Source organism: Mobula birostris, chromosome 17 (assembly GCF_030028105.1).
Source record: "Mobula birostris isolate sMobBir1 chromosome 17, sMobBir1.hap1, whole genome shotgun sequence".
Lineage (NCBI taxonomy): Eukaryota > Metazoa > Chordata > Chondrichthyes > Myliobatiformes > Myliobatidae > Mobula > Mobula birostris.
The window spans coordinates 14,007,826-14,025,408 of NC_092386.1; the positions used below are offsets into that span (position 1 = coordinate 14,007,826).

General features: G+C 42.1%; 1 protein-coding gene across 4 annotated transcripts in view; it reads right to left on the reverse strand.

Moving 5' to 3' along the window:
* The window catches only part of rasgrf2b (Ras protein-specific guanine nucleotide-releasing factor 2b), a 169,079-nt gene that overhangs the window by 30,404 nt on the left and 121,092 nt on the right, over nt 1-17,583 (reverse strand). For all 4 annotated transcript variants that reach the window (XM_072281289.1, XM_072281287.1, XM_072281290.1 and 1 more), the window contains 3 exons: nt 14,004-14,168; nt 10,966-11,072; nt 359-471 (listed from right to left, as the gene is read on the reverse strand). In XM_072281289.1, the coding sequence (XP_072137390.1) occupies nt 359-471; nt 10,966-11,072; nt 14,004-14,168 (385 nt within the window). The remainder of the gene's footprint in view (nt 1-358; nt 472-10,965; nt 11,073-14,003; nt 14,169-17,583) is intronic.

Here is a 17,583-nt window from a genome sequence, read left to right on the forward strand (position 1 = left end):
GGCTTGTTTTGCTGTTGATGTTTTGTTGCTTGCTGGGTTCTGAGATGCTCTGCTAAGCATTGTGGGCATGTTATGTTGGCACTGGAATGTGTGACGATACTTGAGAACTGCCTCCAACACATCTTTGGGCATGGGCTGCTCACGCAAAATGACACATTTCATCGTACATTTTGAAGTACTGTACATACGATAAAAAAATCTGAATTTGAAAATGAATCTGTCTTTGCATTCCTCCTTCTACATGATGCCTTTAGAAAAGTAATCATACAAAACTCTGCCATCTTGTTGTATATATATTTAAACAATATCTGAATGTGCTACACGGTGAGAAACGTTTAGCGGGTTGGAACAATATTACCTCAAGATGTTGGCTGTGGCTTTCCTCTCTTGGGGCAGCAACTCATGATCTCGCATCACTTCCTCTAACAAATTTATAACATTTGACTTCAGTTCGCTATTCATCTCGAAATCCTGAGCAATTACAAAATAATAAACTCATTAGTATTCATGGAAGTCCACATTTTGTCAGCAGATCCTTTTATATGAAAAGCTCTTGAATTTTTTGTCGGTATAAACAATCCCTCACTGTCAATTATTTCTCAGAAATGGGAGGCTCGTATTGTTAAAGATTTTACATGAAAACCTGTGCTTACCATGATTAATAAAATTCATCTTATAAAACTACAACAGCACAAGACATTGGAGCAGAATTAGACCATTCAGCCCATCGGATAAACTCTACCATTTTATCATGGCTGACTTAGAATTAGAATTTTATTTCTTACATCCATCTCGCAACAGGAGGGAGTAAAAAAGCTTTACACTACGTCTCCATCGCTATGTAGAAGCGATAAGGAAGGGAAATGTGGGAGGATATTGCCCAAACACTAAGACTATACATAATTGTTTCTCAGCAAACCTGTGGCCATTCCCCTCAAAAATGAGTAGACCTTTTTGGATACTTTTGTGGGGGATGACCTTCCAGGGGAATGCCACAGAGACCAGCTGACTGGCACAGAGCATGGGTCCGTGGTGCAGAAGGTGAAGAGGGAGAAGAGGGGAGCGGTAGTGACAGGGGACTCAATAGTCAGAGGAACAGACAGGAGATTCTGTGAACATGAACAGGACACCTGGATGGTATGTTGCTTCCCAGTGCCAGGGTCAGGGACATCTCGGATCACGTCCACAGCGTTTTAGAAAAGAAGGGAGAGCAGCCAGCTGTGTTGGTACATATTGGTACCAATGACATAGGAAGGAAAAGCAATGAGGTCCTGGAGAGAGAATTTACAGAGCTAGACAGAAAGCTGAGATAATAATTTCTGAATTGCTGTCTGTGCTACGCGCCAGTGGGGGTAGATACAGGATGATCTGCAGGGGGCAGGGCTTCAGATTCTTGGATCATTAGGATCTCTTATGGGGGAGGTATGACCTGTACAAAAGTGACGGGTTTCACCTGAACCCGAGGGGGGAACAATAATCTTGTGGGCAGGTTTGTTTGAGCTGTTAGGGAGGATTTAAACTAATTTGGCAGGGGCTGTGGGAATTGGAATGAAGGGACTCAGGATAGGATGGATGGTAGAAAACGCAAAGATAGTGCGCAGTCAGACTGTCAGGAAGGGCAGGCAGATGATGGGACAAAGTTGCAGCCAGCAGGGTGAATACCAGTGCATTAGGGATGCAGAATCAAAAAGGGTTGCAAATACAGCACTCAAAGTGTTATGTCTCAATGCATGGAGTATAAGAAATTAGGTGGATGATTTGTTGCACCATTACAGATTGTCAGGTATGATGTTGTGACCATCACTGAATTATGGCTGAAGGATGGTTGTAGTTGGGAGCTGAATGTCCAAGGTTACACATTGTACCAGAGGGATAGGAAGGTAGGCAGAGGGGTTGGCGTGACTCCGCTGGTAAAGAATAGCATAAAATCAGGGGAAAGATGTGACATAGGATCGGAAGATGTTGAATCCTTGGGGGTTGAGTTAAGAAACTACAAGGGTAAAAGAACCTTGGTGGCAGTTATATACAGGCCTCCCAACAGTGGCTGGGATGTAGACCACAGATTACAGCAGGAAATAGAAAAGGCGAGTCAAAAGGGCAATGTTATGATAGTCATGGGAGATTTTAACATACACATGGATTGGGAAAATCAGGTTGAAAATGGATCTCAAGAGAGTGGGTTTGTTGAATGCCTTCAAGGTGGCTTTTCAGAGCAGTTTGTTGTTGATTCTACTTGGGGATCAGCTATACTGGATTCAGTATTATGTAATGATCTGGAGGCGATTAGAGAGCTTAAGGTAAAAGAGCCCTTACAGATCTGTTAGAGGTTTATAAGATTATGAGAGACATACATAGAGTAAACAGAGTGTCCTTTTTTTCCCCTGGGTTGAAATGTCTAATACTAGAGGGCATGCATTGAAGGTGAGGGGAGAAAATTTTAAAGGACATGTGAGAGGCAGGTTTTTTTTACAAAAGCAGGTGTTGGTCATTGAGTTACCTATAAACACTGTTATCTCTAAAAGGATGAAACGAACACGTTCTATGTTGGAGCTCCTGAATTCACATAGCTCCTGGTGTCTCCAACATTCAGGCACAGCATACTTTCTGCTTCCTCTGAGCACCAGTTGTAAGTAGGAAGCTCATACTCATAGAATAGAAGTAATTTGGGAGACCAAAACATTTTTGCCTGGAAATTAGATGACTTAATTATCACAGTTTGCACGTTATTTGACTCAATTTCTAGGAAAATACAGTATAATCTAATTTAAAACTGGTGATTTACACTTGAATTGTAAAGAACATCGAACACTACAGCACAGTACAGGCCCTTCAGCCAACAATGTTGCAGTAACCTTTTAATCTACTCTAAAGTTCTCAGTTTTCATTGGTGTCTTTTGTGCATGTTCTGCTTTAACAAACAGAAGGTACTAGACATGTGCGATGCTGGAACTCTTGAGAAACACATACAAAAATGCTGGAGGAATGCAATACAGTATGTGTTTTTTTTTTCATTTTTCTTTCTAAATATTCATAGTATGTATATTATAAAAGAAATTCAGGTTGTCTAAAAATTTCCTGCTCAGAGCAATGGTTGGTCTGTGCAGCTATAAAGAGAGAAAGGTGACATTGCTTTCTATATTTGAATGATGCGGAGCTCAGATCCCTCGTCTGTCTCTTTCCAGCAAATCCCTGTGCCTGCATTCAGCTCCAGTTATCCAGTTTGCTTTAGAAACCATAGAAACCATAGAAAAACTACCGCACAGAAACAGGCCTTTTGGCCCTTCTTGGCTGTGCCGAACCATTTTCTGCCTAATCCCACTGAACTGCACACGGACCATATCCCTCCGTACACCTCCCAATCATGTATCTGTCCAATTTATTCTTAAATGTTAAAAAAGAACCCGCATTTACCACCTCGTCTGGCAGCTCATTCCACCACTCTCTGTGTGAAGAAGCCCCCCCCCCAATGTTCCCCTTAAACTTTTCCCCCTTCACCCTTAACCCATGTCCTCTGGTTTTTTTCTCCCCTTGCCTCAGTGGACAAAGCCTGCTTGCATTCACTCTATCTATATCCATCATAATTTTATATACCTCTATCAAATCTCCCCTCATTCTTCTACGCTCCAGGGAATAAAGTCCTAACCTATTCAACCTTTCTCTGTAACTGAGTTTCTCAAGTCCCGGCAACATCCTTGTAAACCTTCTCTGCACCCTTTCAACCTTATTAATATCCTTCCTGTAATTTGGTGACCAAAACTGAACACAATACTCGAGATTCGGCCTCATCAATGCCTTATACAACCTCATCATAACATTCCAGCTCTTATACTCAATACTTTGATTAATAAAGGCCAATGTGCCAAAAGCCCTCTTTACGACCTTATCTACCTGTGATGCCACTTTTAGGGAATTTTGTATCTGTATTCCCAGATCCCTCTGTTCCACTGCACTCCTCAGCGCCTTACCATTAACCCTGTATGTTCTACCTTGGTTTGTCCTTCCAAAGTGCAATACCTCACACTTGTCTGTATTAAACTCCATCTGCCATTTTTTCAGCCCATTTTTCCAGCTGATCCAAGTCCCTCTGCAAGCTTTGAAAACCTTCCTCACTGTCTACTACACCCCCAATCTTTGTATCATCAGCAAATTTGCTGATCCAATTTACCACATTATCATCCAGATCATTGATATAGATGACAAATAACAATGGACCCAGCACTGATCCCTGTGGCACACCACTAGTCACAGGCCTCCACTCAGAGAAGCAATTCTCTACTACCACTCTTTGGCTTCTTCCATTGAGCCAATGTCTAATCCAATTTACCACCTCTCCATGTATACCTAGCGACTGAATTTTCCTAACTAACCTCCCATGCGGGACCTTGTCAAAGGCCTTACTGAAGTCTGTGTAGACAACATCCACAGCCTTCCCTTCATCCACTTTCCTGGTAATCTCCTCGAAAAACTCCAATAGATTGGTCAAACATGACCTACCACGCACAAAGCCATGTTGACTCTCCCTAATAAGTCCCTGTCCATCCAAATGTTTGTAGGTTCTGTCTCTTAGTACTCCCTCCAATAACTTACCTACTACCGAAGTCAAACTTACCGGCCTATAATTTCCCAGATTACCTTTCGATCCTTTTTTTAAACAACGGAACAACATGAGCCATTCTCCAATCCTCGGGCACCTCACCCATAGACACTGACGTTTTAAATATATCTGCCGGGGCCCCTGCAATTTTAACACTAGTCTCCTTCAAGGTCCAAGGGAATACCCTGTCAGGTCCTGGGGATTTATCCACTTTAATTTTCCTCAAGATAGCAAGCACCTCCTCCTTTTCAATCTGTACAGTTTCTATGATCTCACTACTTGTTTCCCTTAATTCCATAGACTTCATGCCAGTTTCCCTAGTAAATACAGATGCAAAAAAACCATTTAAGATCTCCCCCATTTCTTTTGGTTCCGCACGTAGCCGACCACTCTGATCTTCAAGAGGACCAATTTTATCCCTTACAATCCTATTACTCTTAATGTACCTGTAAAAGCTCTTTGGATTATCCTTCACTTTGACTGCCAAGGCAACCTCATGTCTTCTTTTAGCCCTCCTGATTTCCTTCTTAAGTATTTTCTTGCACTTTTTATACTCCTCAAGCACCTTATTTACTCCCTGTTTCCTATACATGTCATACAACTCTCTCTTCTTCTTTATCAGAATTGCAATATCCCTTGAGAACCAAGGTTCCTTATTCCCATTCACTTTGCCTTTAATCCTAACAGGAACACACAAGCTCTGCACTCTCACTTACCGATCACATCCTTTCCAGAGAACAACCTGTCCCAATCCACACTTTTTAGATCCTTTCTCATTTCTTCAAATTTGGCCTTCTTCCAGTTCGGAACCTCAATCCTAGGATCAGATCTATCCTTGTCCATGATCAAGTTGAAACTAATGGTGTTATGATCACTGGAACCAAAGTGCTCCCCTACACACACTTCCATCACTTGTCCTAACTCGTTTCCTAACAGGAGATCCAATATTGCATCCCCTCTAGTTGGTACCTCTATATATTGATTTAGAAAACTTTCCTGAACACAGTTTGCAAACTCTAAACCATCTAGACCCCTAACAGTATGGGAGTCCCAATCAATATGTGGAAAATTTAAATCCCCTACTACCACAACTTTATGTTTCCTTCAGTTGCCTGCTATCTCTCTGCAGATTTGCTCCTCCAATTCTCACTGACTATTGGGTGGTCTATAATGCAACCCCACTAATGTGGCCATACCTTTCCTGTTTCTCAGCTCCACCCATAAGGACTCAGTAGACAAGCCCTCTAATCTGTCCTGCCTGAGCACTGCTGTAATGTTTTCCCTGACAAACAATGCTACCCAACCCCCCACCTTTCATTCCCCTGCCTCTATCACATCTGAAACATCGGAACTGTGGAATATTAAGCTGCCAGTCCTGCCCCTCCTGTAGCCAAGTTTCACTAATTGCTATAACGTCATAATTCCACGTGTCAATCCACGCCCTCAACTCGTCTGCCTTCCCTGCAATATTCGTAGCATTGAAATATATACACCTCAGAAGATTTTTACCACCACTCACAACCTTTCTATTTGCGGCTTTACTTGAAATTTTAACATCATTTATTTTCACCCCAGCCGCACTGTCAGCTCTGGCACTCTGGTTCCCATCCCCCTGCAAATCTAGTTTAATATAGAAACCGTTCTTTGCACTCAGCCAATTGAGTAGTGTGCAATACCTTCATAGGTAAAGCCATTGTAGGATTGTAGGATGGCAGGATGATATGCAATAAAACCTTTACAGTATATAGGATGGCACATGGATGATAGAAATATGGAGGGCTATGTAGGAAGGAAGGGTTAGATTGGTCTTACTGTAGATTAAAAGGTTGGCATGATATTGTGGGCTGAAGGGCCTGTATTGTCCTGTACCGTTTTATCTAAAGTTTTGGATCCAACTGTTTAATTCTTAGATTGGACTGTTTAATTGTTATTTTCTTTGTAGTTTAACAATGAATTATCTGCTTGCGTTTTATGCAAGTTTAATATGCTACTAGTGGCTATACAAAGTATAAATCTGGAAAGGTCTGGAAGCTTCTTTCTTCTACATTAAGTGAATAAATGTTTTAATATTGGTTAACTTGGTTCTACTGTATTCAAATAAGTTCTTTCTAATTGGCTATCTCATCTACAGATTTGAATGAAAATTTTCTAATCCTTGTGGTATAAAAATAGTTGTTTTATGCTAGGCACCACCTTTGTTCCTTTGTCTCTCTCTAATTAGTAGACCCTCTATCCCTAATCTATTTCAACTTTTCTCTGTTTATCAAATCTTAATAAAATGTTCGTGAAGCAACAAGTTCTGTGCCTCTTTCCTGACTTCTAAAAGAGCCTTGGGTTTAAACACAAAAATCCAACAAAGACCTCTCATTGCACTCAGGAAATTAAGTGTTGTGCAAGTTATTGTTGAGTAAAACCTTCATACGCAAAACCTTTATACGTAAAACCTTTATAGGTAAAACCTGTCATTGCACTCAGCCAGTTGAGTAGTTCACGTGGCCTTGGATATCCTGAGCATCAGGTCCATGAACAAGATGTTCTTTGGATCACCAAGCACCCTTGTTGGCGTGGACCAAGTTTCTCAACCTACATGTAATTTTTTGAGAACTTTATGAGTTGCAAAAGCCCGGACCTACCAACCTCCCTGTGGTCTGATGCTCAGTAATGCAGTCCAGATCTGTTTTACTGATTACAGCTGGCACAGGAGTTACATACTCACCACGTGCAAAGCAAAGAGTCCCTGCAGTTATTAGTTGTGCCTCTGACCAACTTTCCACCAGCTCAATGTCCTTGCAAAATACGTGTTTTTAAGGGTAAATGGTTCCTTAAGGTTGTTATAGCTGGGGATGGTAATGGGGACAAGCTCCCACTACCTATTAAATGCTCCCAATGGTGTGCATCACAAATAGCCCGGACAATCAAGTCCAGCTCCTGGCCTTCAGGTGTGGCTTAGCTACTAAGCCCAACTGAACCATTTCTACTGACAGGAGAAGGAGCAAAGGTGGGTTACTGGCACCTTAAAACTAGTTGCCTTGGGCAGGTGAGGCTCATCAGCCGTGGTTGGCAGCTCATCAATGAGAAGGAAAACTCTGATCTCAAACCTCAGCTGCCTTGTGGCTATACCCACTCATGGGGAAGGCTTCGGGAGTAAACCCTGAGGGGAAAATCTGGGGCTGGAGTCCCTACGTTGAGTTCAATGCTGACTGGCAACCCCTGCGACACCACTGCTGTCAAACTGCATCGACCTCTGCCACTCCTTTGGATTCATCTGTTGCGTGGAGAGGGGGAACTTGCTACATGGGCAACAGCTTGCTCTCCATATCGCGCCACCCTGGCTTGCGTATCAACAATGTGAACAGCTAGGACGCAACATCCATGATTGACCCAGACGAACGGAAGATCTCAGGCAAGGGTAAATCCATCTCTCTGACTCTATACTCTTAGAGTGCTGTATTAGTTGTACATTTGTTACATCACCTTATGAAATATACCATGTGACCAATTGCTCTCTCTTTCTTTACAACACGGATTTAGTGTGGACTTTCCAGGACATTTCATCCTCTAAGCAGAAAACGTCACAGTGAGAAGAATGCTGACATAATGCGAAGTCTAACTTTTATTTCATTCTGCCCTTGCTGTTAGGTTTGACATCCAACTAGTTATCTTGGTGGATAGGTAGTTTCCCAGGCAGAGGGAGAGGAATGGGGAGTGGGAGTGGATGGGAAGGGGGAGAGGGATGGAAAGGTGGGGGGAGGGAGGGGGAGAGGGGGAGAAGGGGAGGGAGGGGAGAGAAGGGATGGCGAGGGGGAGAGGGATGGGGAGGGGGAAGGTGAGGGGGCAGAGAGTGGGAGAGAGATAGGTACAGAGAATGGGTGAGGAAGGGGGACAGAGAGGTTGAGAGAGGGAGGAGGGGGAGGGAGATAGATGAGTACAGGGAGGATTGGTATGGAGAGAAAGGTACATGGGAGATAAGTGCAGGAAGACAGGCACAGGAAGGGAGAGAGAGAGAAGTACAAGAAAGATACGGTATGGACAGATAGTGAGAGAGAGCGCACATGGCTCAAGCAGAGATAAGAGAGATAAAGAAAAATACAGAGACAGAGAGAAAGAGATTGATAGAGAAAGAGAGAGATAATGATATATATAGAAAGAGCGTGAAAGTGATAGAAAGAGAGTAACAGACAGACAGATACAGACAGAGAGGGAAACAGAGAGAAACCCCTATAATATTGAGGTTTGAGTGAGCAGATTGCATGAGTTTGATCTTCCCCACATCCTCCTGGCCACAAATATGATCAAAAGGTATCTGGAGATAACTGACAAGCACATAACTTTCCTTGTTTATGACAAAACCCAATTAATGGCCATAAATTCAATTCCCGAAAGGCAGTTCCTGAAATAATTGCCAGTAGATCAAATCATGATTACTGTAACCGGCAGTAACACAGAACAAATCTTACCATGGATCCAATGCTTACAAAGACCAAAATGCTGGAAAATTTCAAACCGATCCGACAGCGTTTGTGGAAAGTTGATGTTTTAAAAGTGAATGTTTTAGGTCACTGGCCCTTCCTCAGAAGTGGGTGGATGGGTGGGGTGGGGGGAGGACGAGTGGAAAGTTTACAGAATGGGAGAGGAGTGAGGAGGAAATCAAAAATATCAGAGCTAGGACAGAGGACCATGAGCACTGATTGTTAGCAAGGTGGTTTAAAGAAACATGTTGAGAAAAGGGCATGAATGAGATCACGGACAATGATGGGTGAGCAGTTGTCCTAAAGTTGGCAAATTCACTGTTCATTCGAGAAGTTTGTGAAGTGCGGATTGATCTGCGATATTCAGTTTATAGTGGACCTCCTGTGGCAGTGGAAGAGGCCACAGACAGACAGGTCCAAATGGGAGGGGGATCGAGAATTTGAAATGGCATTGAGCAGAAATCTCAGGATCACGCCTGTAGACTAAGTGTGGGTTCCCCATATAACAACTCCCATTGGAGATTGGTTTCTCCAGTGTAGATGAGACCACACTGGGAACATTGAATGCACTATATACCAGACTGGATGCACTAATCGAGAACATCTAATCTAGTGCAGAGAAGGCCACAGTGTAGAGGTGACCACAGTGCGACACCAAAAACACTACACTAGATACACTACACATGAAACAGAAATCTCAGGACCGAGTGTGGGTTTCCCACACAACAGCTCCCTAGTTTGTGTTTGGTTTCTCCAGTGTAGAGGAGACCACATTGTGAACACTGGATGCAATACGCTAGACTGGATGAAATGCAAATGAACAGCTGCTTCACCTGGATTTTTAGCTCCCAGTTTATGTGTTTACATCACAGCAATGAGTGATAACCACAAGAGATTCTGCAGATGTTGGAAATCCAGAGCAACATATACAAAATGCTGAAAATACTCAGCAAGTCAGGCAGCATCTATGGAGGAGATTGAACAGTCAGCATTTTGGGTTATTTATAGATTGTCAAATTGTCAAAAACATGCCCATGCTTATAGACACACTTGCCCTAAAATCTTGCAATTATTATCTTTTTGCCGTAGATTTTGAGTATGCAGTATAGATGGGCTGTCAGACTTGATTCAACCAGACTGATAGTGCCTCTAATTAATTTGATTCCATCAGTGGTTTGGCCACCATTCCAGAATAACAAACAACCTCCCCAAGGATTTAATGCAGGATAGGTATCGCCTTGCTGAATTTTTAGTTTAATACTTACTACATCAGATAAAGCAAAGAAATGTTGTTAGAATTAGATTAACTGAGATAGTTCTCATAAGTTGTTCTTTGTGATGCAGATATTTAATATAAATATTAAAATAAATTATTTTACCCAGCACTGGTGAAGTAATAAGTGCTTCTTCTGACAAAACTCTGCAGCATGAGAGTGGTGAATGTACTATAAAGCCAGCATGAGATGAGGTACTGCTGTGTGCTAATTCTTGCAGAAACATGGCTCCACAACAACATCCCACATATCATCAATCTTGTCCATTCCACTCAGAGACTTGTAGCAACATTATTTTGTGACTCTATGTACTATCGTAACTATATGTGCTATGTGCGAATGTATGTACTGTGCTTTGCACCTTGAACCCAGAGAAACGCTCTTTCGTTTAGATGGAGGCATGTGTATAGTTGAATGGCAATTAAACTTGAACTTATTCTGATCATCCAATTAGACAGTTGCAGAGTTTTTGTTAATGAGATCACCTCAACACAAAACATATTAAGACAATGTTCAGGTAACAATACAACCTAGGCACTTCAGGAAAATGGACATATGTTGAATAGTAAGATGTTTACAAGAATTGCTCAAATTGTATGCATTGATTCAATGCTCAGAGAGGCTGTACCTGAGAGTGCTTGGACACCCAGTGTCGAAGAACATTCAAAACACGATTTGTAGCTGCCCTGCGAATAAGAAACTCTTTGTCACACATGCGCTCTGAATTGCTAAATCCTACAAAACAAAAAGAAAAAGGAGAGTTTTAGTGTGACAGAGCAGAGTCCTGTCATGTAATGGGATGGTACCTTTTGGAAATATCTACTATCAGGATCTCTCCCTTTCTCACTCACTCTTTCTTCTCTCCCTCTGTGCTCCCTGGTTCTTTCTCTCTTCATACCTCTCACTCTTACTCACTAAAAAATCTAAATAAGGCCAGTGAAGGAAATGAATAGTTTGCACAGTAAATAGCAGAGCCCTGGAGAGAGTTGTAGAAGTTGGGCAACTGCACTGAAACTGTGCTCCACTAAATGTTATGTTTTAAAAGCAATAAAGAAATTCTTGACCTTTTTCCGCTGGGCAGCATAGCGTTCACAGATTTATTTCTGCAAGCAAAAGTCTTGAAATGATTTTTTTGAACGTTGGCTTCAGCTGAAAGTCATTTTGTATTGAGATCAGTTCTGCCTTCATCCTTCCTGTTAATTCCTCATTACAAGTGTTCAGGAATAGATTTATTACCCTTTCTGGAATTTGGTTTGAGAGACGATCCTGAAATCTCTCTGGCATGTCTTTATGCAGCTCATCCAGGTGGGCACAGAATACTTGAAGATCATCATCTGGTTTTCTTTCTTTCTCTTCCAACTCAGAGAGGCTCAGATCTTGGAAGAGGTTGGATCAGCCAATGTTGCACTTAAATAAGGTTAACTTGGACAGAAATGTGGAAATGATTGATTTGACTTTGATAAGACTCACATTATTTCCTTCCAAATGAAGACTGATTTCATTAAACTCTGTGAATAATTCTGACAAATAAGCAATGTCATGCCTAATATTCTTGAGCTGATTACTGAATGAAACCTCTGAGTCTTCAAAGAATTTTATCACTGTTTCAAAAGCACATAAAAATGTCTCAGGCATTTTGAGAGCCAGCTGACCTCTTTGTGCAACAGCAAGCATCCAAAATTCAATATTCTCAATACAAAGCTCTTGAAATAGTTTGAGAATGGAGAACATGGGACCTGATTTTATTTACCACTGTGATAACAGTATTTAATGATTTGTGCAGCCGATCACTAAGGTTTTTGCAACAAGATGTTGTCTGTGAATTACACACTGAATGGTTAATATGTTAGGTACAGCTTTTTTCAAGAAATTAATAACCCCACGGTGGTGTCCTGTCATTGATGGTGCCCCATCTATTGCACAATCAAGAAGCTGGTGAGCAGAATGCCCTTCACTTTGAAAAATTGCTCAACAACCTGTAATACTGACTCCCCCTTCATATGTTTCTAGTCCCCTTGCAAATAACCATTCTTGTACCATGCTTTCATCTTTTATAAAGGAAACATAACCAAGAAGCAAAAATCAAGCTGACTCATCAAATTTCAGAGCAGATCATGCATATTGCACAATGTGCCTTCCACATTTTCAAGCATTTCATTTATTTGTCTTTGAACAGAGTTGTCGCTGGGCAGAATCACTTTAATTACTTGATCTGGTGACTTGTGCAAAACTGTACTCATTACTGCCCTTACTGCTGGCAGAATCAGTGCTTCACCAATTATATGGGCTTGCCAGATTTAGCAAAGAGGAATGAAATGTTGCAAGAAATACGCAGACCATTGCCGTTTTGTTGTGAAGTGCTGGCGTACATGTTTTCAAGTGTTTTCTATTTCTGTAAGTTTTCACATAGTGTCTGAAAATAAGCTAAGTTCTCATTTGCTTTATCCGGGTGTATTTTCTTCAAATGTTCATGGGGCCAGTATGGTTTCATTGTCTCATTTGAAAAAAAGACATTTTCACTCAAAAGACATGTTGACTGCTTGGTGCTGGTATAAATCCATACTTCAGATACTCCACACTATACTGTCTACAATTCTTTTTTGTTTGGTTTGCTTCTGTCGTTTTCATTACAGATTGATGATCACGGTCAATCCCCTGTTGTTAAAGTCCAATGTCAAGTGCTGCGATCAATAAAGGGGAAAGTTATGACATCATAGCTCAGGCAAAACCTGATTCTCTGCTTGAAGGTACATAGAGTGGGGCAGAAATAATTTAGTTGGGCCATGGGCTAGAGAAATTCAGTCAAAACCAGTCAAGAGGGCAGATTCTGAACTCTACCCATTTGAAACCATACCCTACTTCACTGCCATTATGTCACTGCATGATTAGAGTACAGGAATCGTATTAGCTAACACTGTACTACAGTAGCGGACAGCAATAATGCACAGGTTGGTTGGGCCCAGAAATAACATGATCTTTTCAGCCCAGATTTCACATGATCTGTCAAATACAGAATTGTCACATTGCTTTTCAACAACTATAGTGCGCTTTGAGCAAAGTCTAAGAGAACGGTGGGTTAGCAAGAGGTGAGGTGACTATGCGATTAATGTAATCAATTATGAGACACTGAAGAACGAATGCTTATAAGAAGCCATTAATTTCTTAAATTAATATAATCCCTGTAATCCCTCGGCTACTCCCCTTGCAAACGAATGTCCACCTACAATCCCCTTTATTGCTCCCCCCCCCCCCAGAGGGGTGATATTGCCCACTTTGGGAATCACTGCTCGAGAGTGTCTCAGAAAGTAATGACAGGTTTTCATGTATTATTGATCCATTCTTAAAAGCACAATTTATGGCAGAGGAGTGTCTCCAGGAACAATTCGCAGTCGTCTGCAGAGGGCACAGCTTCAAAGTATATGGGGGGTCCTTTCAAACAGAGATGAGGAGGAATTTCCTTAGCCGGAGGTTGGCGAATCTGCGGAATTCATTGCCACCGATGACTGTGGAAGCCAAGCCATTGGGTATATTTAAAGTTGATAGGTTCTTGTTTGGTATGGGTGTCAAAGGTTACAGAGAGAAGGTGGAAGAATGGGGTTGAGAGGGGTAATGTGAATTGTTGGGACACAGAAGTGAATAGAATGAAATGGAGAAGGTATTGTTTACCTCCCATGGAAACGCGCCTGAACTTCTCCTGCACTGCATTGTTTTCAGGTGGCGGACTCCCGTGTCCTGCTGCTGCCGTGGCAATGGCGAATGCTGAGGCAGGAGACACGGAGCACCGTACGTTGTCCATCTCCCTGCAGCCCGGTCCCATCGCACCAGAGTGAACTGCATTGTTTAAATACACAAAAGACATTCTTAATCCTACCAGCTTATAGTGCAGTGAACGGCAAATAGATGGACACTAAATGATAAGCATTCTAACTCTGATCCTGGTGACATTAATTAAACCATTGCTAAAATTGAAATTCATTTGGCAATTGGAGAATTGTTTCTAAGAGGTACATGAAAAACACCTGCAGATTACGGCACATAGCTGTGCTGCTACGTTGTACAAAAGTTATGTACTTATCTCTAAAATGGGTTCTGCAGTGAATGCAGAAATCATAAATAAGATTATTAGAAGATATTTATAATGACAAATACTTGCAAGGATTTTACAATTTTGGTATCCACTGCAGAACTTATTTCAGAGAGAAATCCATATATTTAGTTGAATTTTTTGTACACAATTGTGTTGCATGTGTGTTTACAAATTGACACAGTAGCATAGTGGTTAGCACAAACTTTACAGCGAGGGTTCGAATCCTGCCATTGTCTGTAAGGAGTTTGTATGCTTTCCCTGTGACCACGTTGGTTTCCTCCGCATGTTCCATTTTCCTCCCCCATTCCAAAGACGTATGGTTAGGCTACGGTGGTGCTGGAAACATGATGACTCTAGTGGGCTGCCCAGCACAGCTGATTTGATTTGACGCAAACGATGCATTTCACTGGATGCTTAATATTTCAATGTACATGTGACAAATGAAGTTAATCTTTATCTTAAAATTGAATTCAAATGCACAAGAACACAAGCAGTGACAGATTAGAAACATAGAAAATCTACAGCACAATACAGGCCCTTCGGCCCACAAAGCTGTACTGAGCATGTCCCCACCTTAGAACTACCTAGGCTTACCCATAGCCCTCTAATTTTCTAAGTTCCATGTACCTATCCAGGAGTCTCTTAAAAGACCCTATCATTTCCGCCTCCACCACCGCCGGCAGCCCATTCCACGCACTCACCACTCTCTGCGTAAAAAACCTACCCCTGACATCTCCTCTGGATCTACTTCCAACCACAGTAAAACTATGCCTTCTCGTGCTATCCACTTCAGCCCTGGGAAAAAGCCTCTGACTACTCACACAATCAATGCCTCTCATTATCTTATACACCTCTATCAGGTCACTTCTCATCCTCCGTCGCTCCAAGGAGAAAAGGCTGAGATCGCTCAACCTATTCTCATAAGGCATGCTCCCCAATCCAGGCAACATCCTTGTAAGTCTCCTCTGCACCCTTTCTATGGTTTCTACGTCCTTCCTGTAGTGCGGCCACCAGAACTGAGCACAGTACTCGAAGTGGGGCCTGACCAGGGTCTTATATAGCTGTAACATTACCTCTCGGCTCTTAAACTCCATCCCACAATTGATGAAGATTAGTGAACTCGGTCCAGCATATCACAGGCACGTCCCTCCCTACCATCGGTAGTATCTGCAGGAGGTGCTGCCTCAAGAGGGTAACATACATCACCAAATATCCTCACCATCCAGACAACGCGAGTTTCTTGCAGGTACCATCAAGCAGAAGGTACAGGACCCTGAAGACCCACACCAACAAGTTCTAGAACTTCTCGTCAATTGTTCACTTCTTGAACCAAATGGCACAACACTAGTCACCAGAGTTTAACCATTTTGCATTAAAATGGACTTTGTGTTTTTTATTCTAAATGTTTTCTTCCTTGTAAAAGTTGCATCCAATTTATGCTTCTCTTGTGAACGCTGCCTACATGGTGGCTTGCTCCTGAGATGCTGCAGCAAGTATGTTTTTCATTGTACCTGAGCAGACATGGACTTGTGTAGGTCACAAGGGGGTTGTGGGGGAGTTTGTCACTATATGCGCTGGCATGTCAGAACCCAGGTGTGGAGGAAAGACATATTCCAGTATAGAGGCACCGAGCAGAGTTTATTCATAAGAATTCCAGCAGAACATCGATGGTTCGGCTGTGACACCGCTGGACGTAACATTCTCAAAATTATGACCCTGCGATTAGTGCGAATCGGGCTTATGCATATACAAGTAACACAAGATCCCTGAGCCTATCAAAGTAAACTTAACAAGCTTAAGCAGAAAGCTCCAGGAGATTGCTTTACAAAAACCTCAACCTAATGCTGTCCAACTCCTCACACAAGCCCGAAGAGCTCATTACAAAGTCTCTGGCTTTTAACTCTACCAATGCCTCTTATCATCTTGTACACTTCTAATCCTTCTTCACTTCAAAGAGTAAAGCCCTAGCTCACTCAACCTTTGTTCATAGGACATGATCTCTAATCCAGGCAGTATCCTAGAAATCTTAGACAGAAGTGGTACTGCAGATGCTGGAAATCTAGAGCAATGCACACAATGTGCTGGAGGAGCTCAGCAGATCAGTAAACACAAAATAATCTGCAGATGCTGGGGTCAAAGCAACACTCACAACACGCTGGAGGAACTCAGCAGGTCGGGCAGCATCCGTGGAAATGATCAGTCGATGTTTCCATGGATGCTGCCCGACCTGCTGAGTTCCTCCAGCGTGTTGTGAGTGTTGTCAGCAGGTCAGGCAGCATTTATGGGGAGGAATAAACAGATGCTGTCTGACCTGCTGAGTTCCTCCAGCATTTTGTGTGTGTTACTTTGGATTTCCAGTATCTGCAGATAGCTTGCATTTTCTTTCATTCTGACCTCTTACATAGTCACTTCACCTTTTCCATCACTCTCATTAAACCATCACGTGTCACCACAAGCATAACTTTCCACTCCATTACTCTAGAACAAAATAAATGCTTGCTTCAAAATATGCTGTCACTGGTGTCATATTTGTAACCGGGTGACCGTCGAATTTTATTCAGTATGGCTAAAAGTGTACTTAGGCATCCATCCGGGTAATGCTAGAATAGTTGTCTGTGCCTTTAAGTGGAGACAGTGATGTCATTAGGCACGCGTGGGGTAGTGGGGAGACCATTTTTGTTTTCTGCAGAAGATGCTGGTGGGGCTTTGGGATTAAGTTCCTACCAGAGATACTGGGCATGCTGAGGAATAGTGAGTGTTAATTGACAATATACATGTGAATTCCTTTATGCTTGTTGGCGAATCAAGAATATCGGTAATTTGACATGGTTTACAATGTGGGTGCTTTAGACTTTCACGAGTGAAGGTATCAGCACTGGACAGTGTGGCTTGTGCAAAGTTCTTTACTGTCCAAGTAGGTCAGTCTTCCTGTAGTTTAACTACCAGCCAATATCTTGTAAAAGTTGTGCCAAAGTGTACCTTTTGTCTAACTTTATTGTATCATGACTGATTGTGAATGTAACAGTGTAGCGTGAGTGTTTAGCCTCTGTTTGGAAGTTCAGCATGTGTGTACTAAAAAGTAGTAGACACCTTAGATGAGATGTATTTGCTTACATTTTCGCTGCTATGTATAAGGTACAGGGTTGGTGGGATTATAAT